The following is a 13,165-nucleotide window of genomic DNA, read 5'->3' on the forward strand; positions in this document are numbered from 1 at the left end:
TGTCAATTTAGGCCGTTCCCTGTATTTCCATATTTAATTGCTTATAAATGATATTGGAGATGGAAATATGCTTCTTTTTGCCCAAATCCTTGCTAAGATATGATCAAATATGAAGCCTGGATGTAACAAGACTGTTGCTTATAACTATATATGTAGACAGTATGGTCTGATGCAAAGTTTTTTCAATTTACTGTTTAAAACCTGCATGAAATTTCAGTCTTAAAATGCCAATATTTTAACCACCAGCCATCCAGAAGAAGAAAATAAAGGTATTCTGTGAAACAGACAAGTTTAAACAACCAGTAATAAGTGCTTTTGATATAGATTCAGTGCAATCTGTTTAAAGAAATACAATTTTTAAGTGCATAGAACTTCATATTTCACTTGCTTCGTACGGACCGCTAGACCTAGACTATTAAAACAGCACATTTTGCACTCTTTTTATGCTTTTATCCACCTTTCTTTGTGTTCAGAGTTCACAAATGAGTAAAACACATGAAATAAATACCACAAACACAAATAGATATCAGAAAAAAAATGTCAGAGAAAAATTAAGAATGCTGCTTTTGCAAAAATATTGAAAAAAGTGAAAAAGCTACTTTTTGGGCATATTAGCTGAAAAGTGACTTTTTTTACAAATTTCTATCAAATAAAAGTGGAAACCATTTCTTCTCATATAGTTTGACAAATAAATACCAATAGATCATTCAGAGAAGTTGTCAAAGTATAAATTCAAAATTTGCTGAAATGTACCTCTTAGGCCCGAGACCACAATTAATTCTTCTATCATTTCTTTATAACGTTTTGTCGCATTAAAAAAAAATTAATTGTTCTTTTTGTCTAATTTTTTGTGTGAGTAATGTACAGTTCAAGTCCCAAAACATATGCAATTTTCAGGAAAATTGCATCTTTACATCATACAAATTTGGCCAATACACATCCATACCCCTATAGGCAAGTCAAGAGATGTTCCGAAAAGTGTAAATATAACCTTTTTGCACCTGGCCTAATCACTCTTTCCTTATTAAAATCAGTTAAAATAAAACATCCAAAAGTTTATTTCAGCTCTCTTCTTTCATTCCCACCCCAGAAAAGCTAAGAAATGAATGAGAACGGGAAAGAAAAAAAATAAAGAAAAAATACACTATAATTAAAGGGAACTATATTGGTGAACAACGAAAAGCGGGGTCATTAATTGTGGTCTTGGACCTATTGCCAACTTAGATGTTGACTCAACAGATAGGACTAAATAGGAAACCACACTGATTAGTTCCCCTTGTACATTTGTTGATGTGCAGCTTACCCCCCCCCCCCCCCCCCCTTATTAAAAAAAAAACCAAAACAGGCAATTACTATAAAACCTCTAAATGTATGTTGCATGGTAAACATATGTTATGCTAATGAACAAAGAAATTTCATTAATACACTTTGAGATTTAAAAAACAATAAAAAAGAAGATGAAAGTGAAATAGGTCCTTAGAAACAGTTTAAAATTAAGGATTGGTGCAGTTTTGTGCTCTAAATGTTTGTATCTGTTGAATAATGTGATATTTAAAATTCTGTTTTGTACGTTTGCTGCATATAAATCACATTTAAGTTGTGAATCAGTTTAAAAGAGATACTCTTATATACTTATCTCAATTGTGATTTAAATTTTGTCCAAATGTATACCATTTGTATTTAGTATCAATTCCTTCTACGTGAGGAATTTATAGATGACATGTTTTTCAGTAATTTGTTTCTCTGTTGCCAATTCTAAATTTTGATTTTTATTATATTTTGCAAATACTTGTTTAAAAAAGATGCAAAGATAATAAATATCTTATTATCAACAGTTCTATCAGATGCACAAGTACAGGTCTGCAGGTTGTTTTTAGTTTGTTTGTTATAATCTCTTTATTTTGTATTATACTATAGGATTCCTTGTCTGATTATAGACTTGATATATCTATCTGGGTGGTATATAACTACATTATCCTTTATATATAATTATATATATACTGACGAAATTGTCACATTTTTATTTTAATTGCTCAAAACTATTTTAAAAGGTTTAAAAGGTTAATATATGCATTTTATCAGAATGGAAATTTTTTGAGGTACATTTATTATGACAAATAATTAAGTAGTGTTTTGTATCAATACTGAGTTTAAAGGAAAATGACCTTATGAACATGATGAATGGTTGAAGAATCTTGTTATTTCATTTGTCTTGTTATTTTTGGGTTCACACAGTTAAATTAAAACTTTAAATAATGAAATTGTTGTGAAACATTCATTATATAGCAAACAAAAGATTTATAATCTTGAATATAGTGAATATGCATTACCGGTACTTTCAGAAGTATTTACAGGGTGATCTTGTTGCTAAAATGAGGCAGTTGCTGTTCAAGGTCTATTCCTTTTTCCACCCATTAAAAAGGATCCTAAGAGTTATTGCCATACTTTCAGTTGTTCAGGTATAACATCATCCCATTCAGTTGTTATGATTACTTGGCATAAGTTTTCTTGCTTTTGTCATATATTGGCCTTTTATAGCTTACTATGAGGTTGAAGGCTGTATGCTAACCTTTTACGTCCTTTGATCTCTGGTTCATGCCACATCTTTGTATTTTTTATAGGAAATTAATTGGAAGTCAAGTATGGGATATACTTAGCTAAATGCCATTATAAAAACTTAACTTATTTTTAAACAAAACTGTATAACTGGTGTAAACGGGTTATAAATCCCATAGTGTGACTTAGCAACAAAATAATTCAGTAATTTCTCAATTTGCACTTTTTTAAAAATGCACAACATATTTTCGGCAAAAAATGCTTTGGAAAGATATCAGTCTAATAATAGGGTCATAAGGACTTTGGATGACCAAAACTATGAGTAGACTGTAAAAGATACTCTTAACTTTGAATCTGCATATGAAATGCTTAGTATTTGTGTTTTACGGTAGCTCACAGATGTATAATTTTCAACTATTTGCTCATGGGTTTTGACTGTCTTAACAATTAGATGGTAATTTAATGAAACCAAAGTTAAAAGTACAAATTAAAGTTGACACAATACATTTACATATTGTGCAAAATCATGACAGAGTCGTTTAACTTAATTACCCAATTGCATAAATTGAGGTTTGATATCTACTATGTCAAATATACACTCATATCTGATTCATGTTTAATGACGGAAGCCATTTACGCAGTCTTTTAACATTGCAAAGAGAAAAAGACTTTTTCTTATCTTTCCAACAATTTTTCTGCCACATTGAGTTGAAAATTACTTTAGATTTACCATATAGATACTTTTGAAAATGTATTTTTCTGGTTTTGAATTGAAAAGATTTAAAATGAATTATTAGGTGTTAATTTTCACAATTTTTAATTTTGCTTTATCACTTTGCAGAGAAACATTGTAAGAAAATAGTTCTATATAATATCATTTATCAAAAGAAATTAACATTTTTATGGCATATATTTGTAAACATAATATTTCGTCTGATCTAAATCAGTGTGTATTACTCAAGTGAAAAAGCAATATGGAGACATGAATAATCATATTTCACTTGTATTAAAAAGCGATTTAGATTGACCCATAAATAACAAGGAAATAAGACAAAAGAACACACCCATGAAATTTAAGTAAGACCTTTTGTTTATTCACCCCATTAGCAGATTTTTACCTTTCACATGAATGAAAGTCAATATTATTGTTTTCATATGTTCAGTGGTGTCATCGTTTTGTGTTTCCACAAATAATATCTTCTTGAATAAAAATTTCGTTTTTGAAATTGTGAAATTAGGTATGACACAAGGTATGTTGACATATTAGATAAATATATGATACATCTATATCCACAGACAATGTGGTGATAGTATTACAAGGGTTGGGTCTAATACCCAAAATAATTATCCTTGTAACACGAGGGTAGGGTCCTATACTTAAAATAATTATTTGTGTATCACCAGGGTAGGGTCCTTTACCAAAAGTTAATTGTCTAAAATTGATTGAAAAATTGGTTCCTTAACCTTTTTGTCACAGTTGATTTACCATATATTTAAGATTTGTTGGAAGTTTGTCACATGTTTGCCACACTTTAATTTACAGCAAATTTTCAAGAGTTTTTTTTAGAAATTTTTACGTATATAGAGTGCATCTGTATTTGAGCTTATATTTTACAGGAAAAAAGTAACAAGATAAAATTGAGAATGAAAATGGGGTGTTTATTAAACAAAAGCTGTCTTTTTATTGCTTAATAAGGCCTTATGCTAATATTTGCAAAGCTATTAACATACATTAAAAAAAACCATTTTATTTCTTGAATTGGTTAAAATTATAGAAGATTGTGGCAACATGTTACTTGTTAATACAATGTACTAAAAACAAAATTTTAGAATGAATGTATCTGTTACTTTTAGGGGATAATTAAAAATTCTTCTTTATAATAAACACACAAATATCAGTTGCATCATAGGCTGCTGTGCTTCATACACCAAGGTCAAAACACATTGACCTTGACTTTGACCCCTTTGATTTTAAAACCTTGTCTGATTTGAGTCCTGCACATAACTTTAGTACCGCAGAATACCTTGCTGACCAAGCATGTTATCATGATGCATCTAGAGTTGGGATATGTCAAAGATCAATGTCAGGTCACTTTGACCTTGACATTTAACATTTGACTTTAATTATTTAACATTTGACCTCTATGATAGTAATAATTGTCAAGATTTCTGTAGGATGCATACCTTTTGTGGTACTTCGGTTGAAAAACTTTATGTGCAAATTAAGTCATTCTCAGTTTGACTCTTGCCTTGTGTCGATACTAAATGCCACAGCAGCAACTATAAAGCATGTACACAGTGGGGTCTAGAATGCTCTTATGTTTTAGCCTCGAAGAATTGCTGTCTCATTGACATATTAACCCTGTATCTGACCTTTTATTCTGTCACAAGAAATTACAAATCTCAATAACAGAAATGGTATATTCTGTTATCAATAGAATTGTAAGAAGAGATATTTTGGTTATATTCTTGATTAATTGTCATTAAAAAATACTAAAGATCAATCAGGAATTTGTCAGTACATATTAAATAATGATCATTTATTTTTACCTAATTACCTGTACACAGGTGTAATATTATCTGATTATATTGTCATTTATGTCACCTTTATAGTTTTGTAATGCATGTGAGTCTCACTAGTCTAATGATACATTACTAGTAAATAGTCCAGAAAACCATGTATTTTCACACTAGAGTTGATAGACTCTCTTACAATGAAAATTTAGCTGAAAAATGATTTCTTTTTCAGTATAAAGTGAATCAGTGAATTACATTTTCTTGAAGCAGGACATGAGTGCGTCTAGGCCCATTGGTAGCGTTGGGTTGTTGTTCTTTGACACATTCTCTTTTACCAAAGTACTCTTACTCTAATATAGAAAATAAGGCATAAGAATGATTTGTTTTTTTTTATGACCAATTAAAATTTGGTTACTTTTGTTATTGTGGATCAAATCGTAGCTTGAGCTTAAGTTAGGTCCAACACTGTTGGTAAATCACCCACAAAAGTGTCATGACATTAAGCTCAAACATTATAACTGAAATATTTATATGAAGTGATGGTATTATCTATTGTAACAATACACACTATCCTTAGAAACTGTTTTATAAGGACAGACCATATTCACAGTTTGACTGTTTAGTATTGTCACCTTTATAATGTTCAATTGTATAAATACCATGGAGAAGTATAGCACAGTAACTGTTACAAATATTTATCAAAAAGAAAGTTTAAAACCTGTCATAATAGATCATCTGTAAGTCCCTGTATAGGACATTCTCTGTTTGATGAGAAGATGGCCCATGGTTACTAACTCATCTTTACCCAGCAATAATGATTTTGTATAAAACTAGTTGAAAAATTTGAATTTAGGGATGAAAGGTGGAAAAAGTTGATTTTTTTTATTTGCAATTAAGTTGTATTAAGATATCTGTTAAAAAGTTGTGACATACTGTACAATTTTTTTTTTAAATATGGAGATGTAGTATGATTGCCCGGGATACATTCAACTTCAATCTACCAAAGTACAAATGAGATGCAAGCATCTATAGGTCACCATTATACATTTAAATTTTTACTTTATTCTTTTATCATTTAAATGAATTTTGTATGTTAATTTTCACATTCAGATAAAAAATAAACATCACAGTATATTTTAAACAGTCAAACTCAAAGTTATGATTCTTAGAACTCATATGTATATTTATTTTTAAGACTATAATAGTGTAAACAAATTGACATTTGAAGATTTATCACTTGATAATGAACATGTGACAATCTTGACGTCCAGTATACCTGTTTAAAATGGCCTACCTGGACACAAAAAACACAGGTGAAATTTAAACCCTGAGACTTTTGTATAGAATCAGAATGCACAGCAAATATGATTAACAGATAAAAACTTGTCAATATTTTAAGTATGGAGACATAACATCTTTTTATTATTGTGAGGAGTTTACGATCTCATGGACACAATCGGTTAAGTTTTTTGTCACCTGTGTAGTGGACGGTTTGAACTGGTCATACTTTGCATAGGTTTATTGAATAAAGGTAGGAGATTTTTTTTACTTACAAGTACGAAACATATAAAATAGTAATTTTAATTAAAAAATAAATAGTTCATCTTATTTATGCAATATTGAATGAACAAAAGTTTTCAGATAGCATTCAAATAAACAAAAATTAGAACAGCTCAAATATTTTCTTAAAGATATTTTTGCAAAATTATACTACAAAGTTAAAGGTGAAAATCTTCCATTGGAAAAACTTTTATACTTCATCTGTAAATTCAAACATTTGTTGAAGACTTTAAGATGGCACAACAGAATCTGGCCTGCTTCAAGCAGTTCTGATGGTTGATTATAGGAGTAAGGACTTAATTTTCACTGCATATTATTTCCCTGTGTTTACCAAGTAATGTAGACAGAAAAGGGGGGTTATGTCTGCAACCCTGGTTACAGGTTTAAGAATGATGGGAACTGATATGGTCTATTAACACATGCATTAGTTTTATCAATGAAAATTTAACTTGAAGAACATTCAATTGATACCATTAAAAAATTATCATAAGAATTAAAAATTGTCTAATATTATTCATGTATTCAACAGTTATTGAATATATGTAGTTAAATATCATTTAGGCAAAAGATTGAAGTGACATAAAGGAAATGGCCTTTTCTTGTTTTGTATAAAATCACACAGCTTGATTTTGTTTAAAATATTTTGACAAATATAAGACCCTTTGGAATGAAAGGTGATATTAATTTGTGTGACAGCAAGAACCTTTCAAAGAATTGGGTTAATTTCTGTCATAAACTGGTAACAAATGTTATATGTACAAGGATGCAAAAGAAAGATGATCAGTTATAGTAGTAGAAATTTGAATATTTTTACTCAACAAAGTTGAACAAACATAAAAATGCTGACCACAAAAAAATGGTTTGTATGAAACAGGCACTTGAGTTGTCTGTATGGCCTTAAAAGCAATATTAGTAACTTCAGCTAGCTTTAAAGACTGAATTGTACAGTAAAACATGAAAGAAAGCTATTGAAAGGAAAATCACCATATATGAGCTTTTATTATTTGACCACTACAAATTGAGTTGGTTGTTAATTGCAGTTGATAATTATTATACTAATAAAGGTTTCTCATGTTATTTTAACTGGAACATTCCTGAAAATGTGCTAACTTAGAAGTCAAAATTATATGCTTGATATATTTACACTATAACATATTATTTATTTTTTACCAGATTTTTGGACTGCACAAAAAAGTATTATGACTCTTAATGTGATAATATCTTTGACTTATTTGATGCATTATGCTATGAACTTAAATTTAAGTTTTCTACTAAACAAATTATTTTTTTACAACGGCCTAAGAATACATAAGAAATTTGGTCAGTTTTTGTACACAATTACAATATTTAAGTTGGTAGGAGTGTAACCCTAATACCACCGCTTTAACCTTTTCTATTGTACGACTTGTCACATGATAGGAAATCTTTTCTTTCTAATAACCAGATTGATGTATTAACTTATTGTGGAAATATTTCAATCTTACATGATTTAAAAGATAGGGGTATTTGGGTTACCACCAATGGTACAGAAAATGTTAGAATTTAAAGTGAATAATTAATGGTATGTCAATTTTCTGAAATTTTAAAGTATTATTGTAACAGTTACCAGAATCTACACATGAAAAGGTTAATTTTAACAAGCATTTATTTTGCTGTTGTTGTTTGGTCAGTAAGAGAAAGTCGTTTCATCAGAGGTAATCATTTCATTCCCTAAATTCCTGTTTCCACACATCTGTTTTGATTTTTTCCTATTTGTTTTCCTTTAAATTCTGTGGAAGTTAAAAGATAGGGAAAACAATTTTGGTAACAAAGTAAAATGGGAAAGCTCATGTTTTTATTAATTATTTTTTCAATGCTAAAATTCTGTTTCTGATCATGCATAATCGTCAGCTCGAGCTTAAGTTCAATCCTAATGCATGTTAGTTATCAGTTCATGCAGTATGAGGTTGGTTTTGTCAGTTCATACATAAAGTATTGGTTTTCACTGTTGTCAGTTCATGCCTTGTGTGTTGGAGATGTCAGTTCATGCACAATGTGTGAGGGGTTTTGTCAGTTCATACAGAAAGTGTTGGTTAACTGTAGTCAGTTCATGTCTTGTGTGTTGGATATTCCAGTTCATGCCTTGTGTGTTGGAGATGTCAGTTCATGCATAATGTGTGAGGGGTTTTGTCAGTTCATACACAAAGTGTTGGTTAACTGTAGTCAGTTCATGTCTTGTGTGTTGTATGTTCCAGTTCATGCCTTGTGTGTTGGAGATGTCAGTTCATGCATAATGTGTGAAGGGTTTTGTCAGTTCATACATAAAGTGTTGGTTAACTGTAGTCAGTTCATGTTTTGTGTGTTGGATATTCCAGTTCATGGCTTGTATGAGGAGTTTTGTCAGTTCATTCATAAAGTGTTGGAGATGTCAGTTTATGCATTATGTGTGTGTGGAGGGGAGGGGATGGATATGACAGTGCTATGTTTGCATACTTGCAGAGTACAAGCTTGGACTTTTTTAGCCTGAGATTAAAGTATAAAAGTGTGTGCACCTGTTTGCTTTTGGTCTACAGTTTTCTCATGGAAATCTTGGGAAATTTTGAAGATTTTTAACCTCTATGAAGTTTAATAAGAAAATCAAATCTGTACTCTAATAACAAGTTCAATCATAAGTTATCTGTTTAAAGATCTATACCAGACGGATTGTAATAATGTTGATTTTGTAGAATAGAAATTTGTTGAATTTTGGCATAGGAAAATATTTGTATAAAATAGCTATTTGTTTATTTCGTATCAAAACTGTGTATTGCATATTAATCGATCTTTGATAAGGCTGATATGAAAAAAGATATGTTAAAGTAAATAGTATTAATTCTTTGATCCGATAAAAAGTGAAATGCATGTTTGAACATTTACAGTTTATATTATTAAAATTGTAATGAATAACAAAGCTGTTTATTACTATTATTAACCAACACAGGTAAGAGGGATTGTTCTTATTTCAAATTAATTTGTTCTAAAAGTTTTAAGACTTATTTTAACAATGGTAAATGTATTGCTATACAATTTTATTTTATAATTTTAATAATAAAAAAGTATGTCATATGAACCTTATCAATTTAAAACCAAAGATTTTGTTTAAAATAGGCAGTATTTCAGTTTTCACAGGGTTCAATTCCTAAAGAATGATTAGTTTACTTTATATAGTTTTTTTTTACTTTTGATGATTTTCATTGTACACATGTAGTAGTAATTGAAATCGGAGTGCCTCTGACCAGGCTTAGCTGTTAAAGTAAATAGATTGGATTGAGTTGTCTGCTCTTGATGGTCTCAATGCTTAACTAATTGTCAAATATATTTTTTTTTAATCATTTATATAGATCCATTGCAAGTGATGAAGTAGTAGAATTAGGATGATAGTTCGATGTTTTTAAGGAGTTATTTCCTTTAGGAATTTTTAACATTGTTTTCTTGTTTATTTTATTTCCATATACATATCTCTGCTATATGTCTCTTAGTATTTTGAAATGAAACAAGCAGTTTATTTAGAATATCTTTTTGTTTTTTTCTAGGAAATATTCTTGTTGTAGTCTTTAACTGTATCTTTTAATCAAGGGTGAATTTGTACCTTTTAAAATAAAATCGGTTATCACGTCTTACATTTAGTTCAACCTAGGTTCCATTCATATACCTTGTTTAAACTAAATATAAAAACAAAACCAACATTGTCACTACAAATGACTAAACATGTATTAGAGTACTTTGGTTATTTTATACTAAGGTCATGATGATTGGAGTACAGATTATAATCGTATTGTTTGAAAAAAAAATGTAGTTTTGTTAATTAAAAGAAATAAAACCATTTGGATTAAAACTGAAGTATGTAATTACAGAAAGAAAATGCAATATTACTGGATACCATGACAAGCATTAACTTTAAATTTGTTACAATACAGAGTTAAGTATTTCTAAGGATTTCGGTGTAGAATTTTACATTAAAAAATCTAGTGGTGACATCGGAGTAATTACTTCATGAGACCAAACAATAAATATCTTGGTTAAAACCAGTTTTAAATTTGAGTTTTTTTGTTTTTTTAAAATCTGAGACTACAACGACTCACATTGCAGAATATAACTTTTAATCGGTGTGATTCACGATTCAGAAACACAAATTTACTCATTAGTTTGCCTTTTTGGTTTCTTTGCAGAATTTCCAAGAACCAGGATGTCCTAGTACTTTTCAGTGGCCAGTGTGTTGTCAAGGATCTATTATAATTCATCTGCAGGACACCAAACAACTGTTACCAGGGCAACAATATATTTACATCAGAAGGTCATCTGGAGGTCAAATACATCTTGCTGTTAAATATTGTTCTTTACAAGGATTAAGTGATGTGATTTTGAGGAAAAATAATGAAATTGCAAATGTTTTAAATATGGAATGGTCCAATCGATTTAAAATGAGGTCTGATGAAGATCTCGGAAAATTACTTCAAAGAACAATGGTGTCTTTTGAAGATAGTATACAAAGAATAAAGCTAGAGGAAAGTGCTGATTCCTGCAAGGATTGTAAGAGGAATAGACAAATACCAGATGGAAAGAAAGTACTGTCAGCACTCACCAATAGATCAAGGTTTTCAAACAGACCAGGTAAGACTATTGTATTGTTCTAGTCTACAGGGGTCGGAATCTTATATGAAAGCCTGATGGGTTTTATATTGAAGGCAGTTTTTGCCTGCTTGCCAAATTAGACACATTAACAAAATTTGTTGATTTTCAGTGCAATGTAGTTCTTGCTAGAAATTGTCACTAAGATGCTTTGAACTCTATTTGACCACAGTATAGTTTTTAATTTAATGAATTGTATAAGGAAATGTGAATTGATTATCAATGAGACAACTCTACACTAGATGCCAAATGATGTAGAAGGTTAGCAACTATATATTAAGTCACTTTAAGGCCTTCAACAATGAACAAAATCCATGCTGATTTTCAGTGATTTATGCTCCTGACCAGTGGCACATATAGACAATCATAAAGTCTAGGCTATAAATGTTAAGTGAATGATATTCAAATTGAAGATGGAATGAGAAAAGGGGCGAGATTGACATTATCAAGTCATAAACTAACACATATGAAAGAATGCACATAAAAATATAGCTTTTACCAATTACTTTAGAAAACACCTTCAGCATATATTCCGATCAGATGTTTTATTTGTATTCTATACAATGGATTGAGAATTGAAAGATGAAACATATATTTATAAGAAATATGTTCCAAGGTTACAATACAATACAAACAATTCATAACACTTGTATTTGATGAAAGTTTAATGTATGGGAAGGGAAAAAAGGTTACAATTCAGATCAACTATGTCTTGTTTCGACATAGATCAGTTCACTTGAATTATAATTACATTTTAATATACAATAGTAAAGTTCACTGAAGCTTTCTTTCTCATTTTTACAATATTTTTGTTTACGATAGTTTAGTAATTTAAAAGTACCTCACTGTAACTTACCTTCATAATTATGTAGGGATTTGTGGTTCATAAAATACCTTCAACTGTTTACTTGGCTGTTTTGTACATCAAACTACTTTGCCCTCTTTACAAGCTAAATAAGCCAAAATTAACTTGTCTGTTTGGCTGGCTAAAGTTCACACGTCAGTTAGAGCCAAATATAGCAATGCCTTTTTAGTCAACTTAAATTAAAATTTACTTCTTCACTGTGTTGTCTGACATCAAAAGAAAGATGACTTCTTTGCCAGCTGACTATATTTTAGTGAATTACCTACAGGAATTACCTTGCAAGAAGAACTAAAATAATTTTTGCCTGCTTTGTCAGCTGAAACCATAACTTTTTGTCATATTCACAAGTTGGCATCAAAGGTGTATCTTACTAGCTAAGAAAATTGGAGTGAATAGTTTGTCTACATGGCCTGGTAATTTTAACTATCAATGTAATTTGAGGGCAAGTAAGTTCTGTTTTCTTGCTGTTTCAATTAAAATTTATGCATGTGTATTTGAAAATTTTTGGCCTCAATTTTGTTTTAATGATAATAATAGCAAAATGGAATTGCACAACAGGCTAAGTCTATATAAATCCTTTCCAATTTCATTATGGAACATATAGACATCAATTTGGCCTGATTTTTTGTGATGTGTGTGTCAAAATCAAGTTTCTTAGAATAGAATCTTCTCCTTGTTTTCTTGAAACTTGTGTGGAAATGGGGAATGTGTCAAAGAGACAACAACCCGACCAAATAAAAAAACAACAGCAGAAGGTCACCAACAGGTCTTCAATGTAGCGAGAAATTCCCGCACCCGGAGGCGTCCTTCAGCTGTTTAGTTTAGTTTTAGAATGTTCCAATTGTGTTAAAACACAATTTAAAGCACTCACGGCATAATAAAAGAAAAATGTGGACGAGCTCCAGTAAGAGACTTGTGTTTTATCAAATGATTTGTGGTTGTCCAGTTTGATTGACACGATCATACCTGTGTGGCCATTTGTTTGATGGATATATTAGTATATAATAAGGATAGGTGAAC

The 13,165-nt window shown here is 30.2% G+C and overlaps 1 protein-coding gene across 1 annotated transcript in view; it reads left to right on the forward strand.

Moving 5' to 3' along the window:
• The window catches only part of LOC134721843 (uncharacterized), an 83,813-nt gene that overhangs the window by 22,067 nt on the left and 48,581 nt on the right, over positions 1-13,165 (forward strand). The window contains exon 4 of the mRNA XM_063585092.1: positions 10,821-11,262. Within this exon, the coding sequence (XP_063441162.1) occupies positions 10,821-11,262 (442 nt within the window). The remainder of the gene's footprint in view (positions 1-10,820; positions 11,263-13,165) is intronic.

This window comes from Mytilus trossulus, chromosome 6 (genome assembly GCF_036588685.1).
Source record: "Mytilus trossulus isolate FHL-02 chromosome 6, PNRI_Mtr1.1.1.hap1, whole genome shotgun sequence".
NCBI classification, from domain to species: domain Eukaryota; kingdom Metazoa; phylum Mollusca; class Bivalvia; order Mytilida; family Mytilidae; genus Mytilus; species Mytilus trossulus.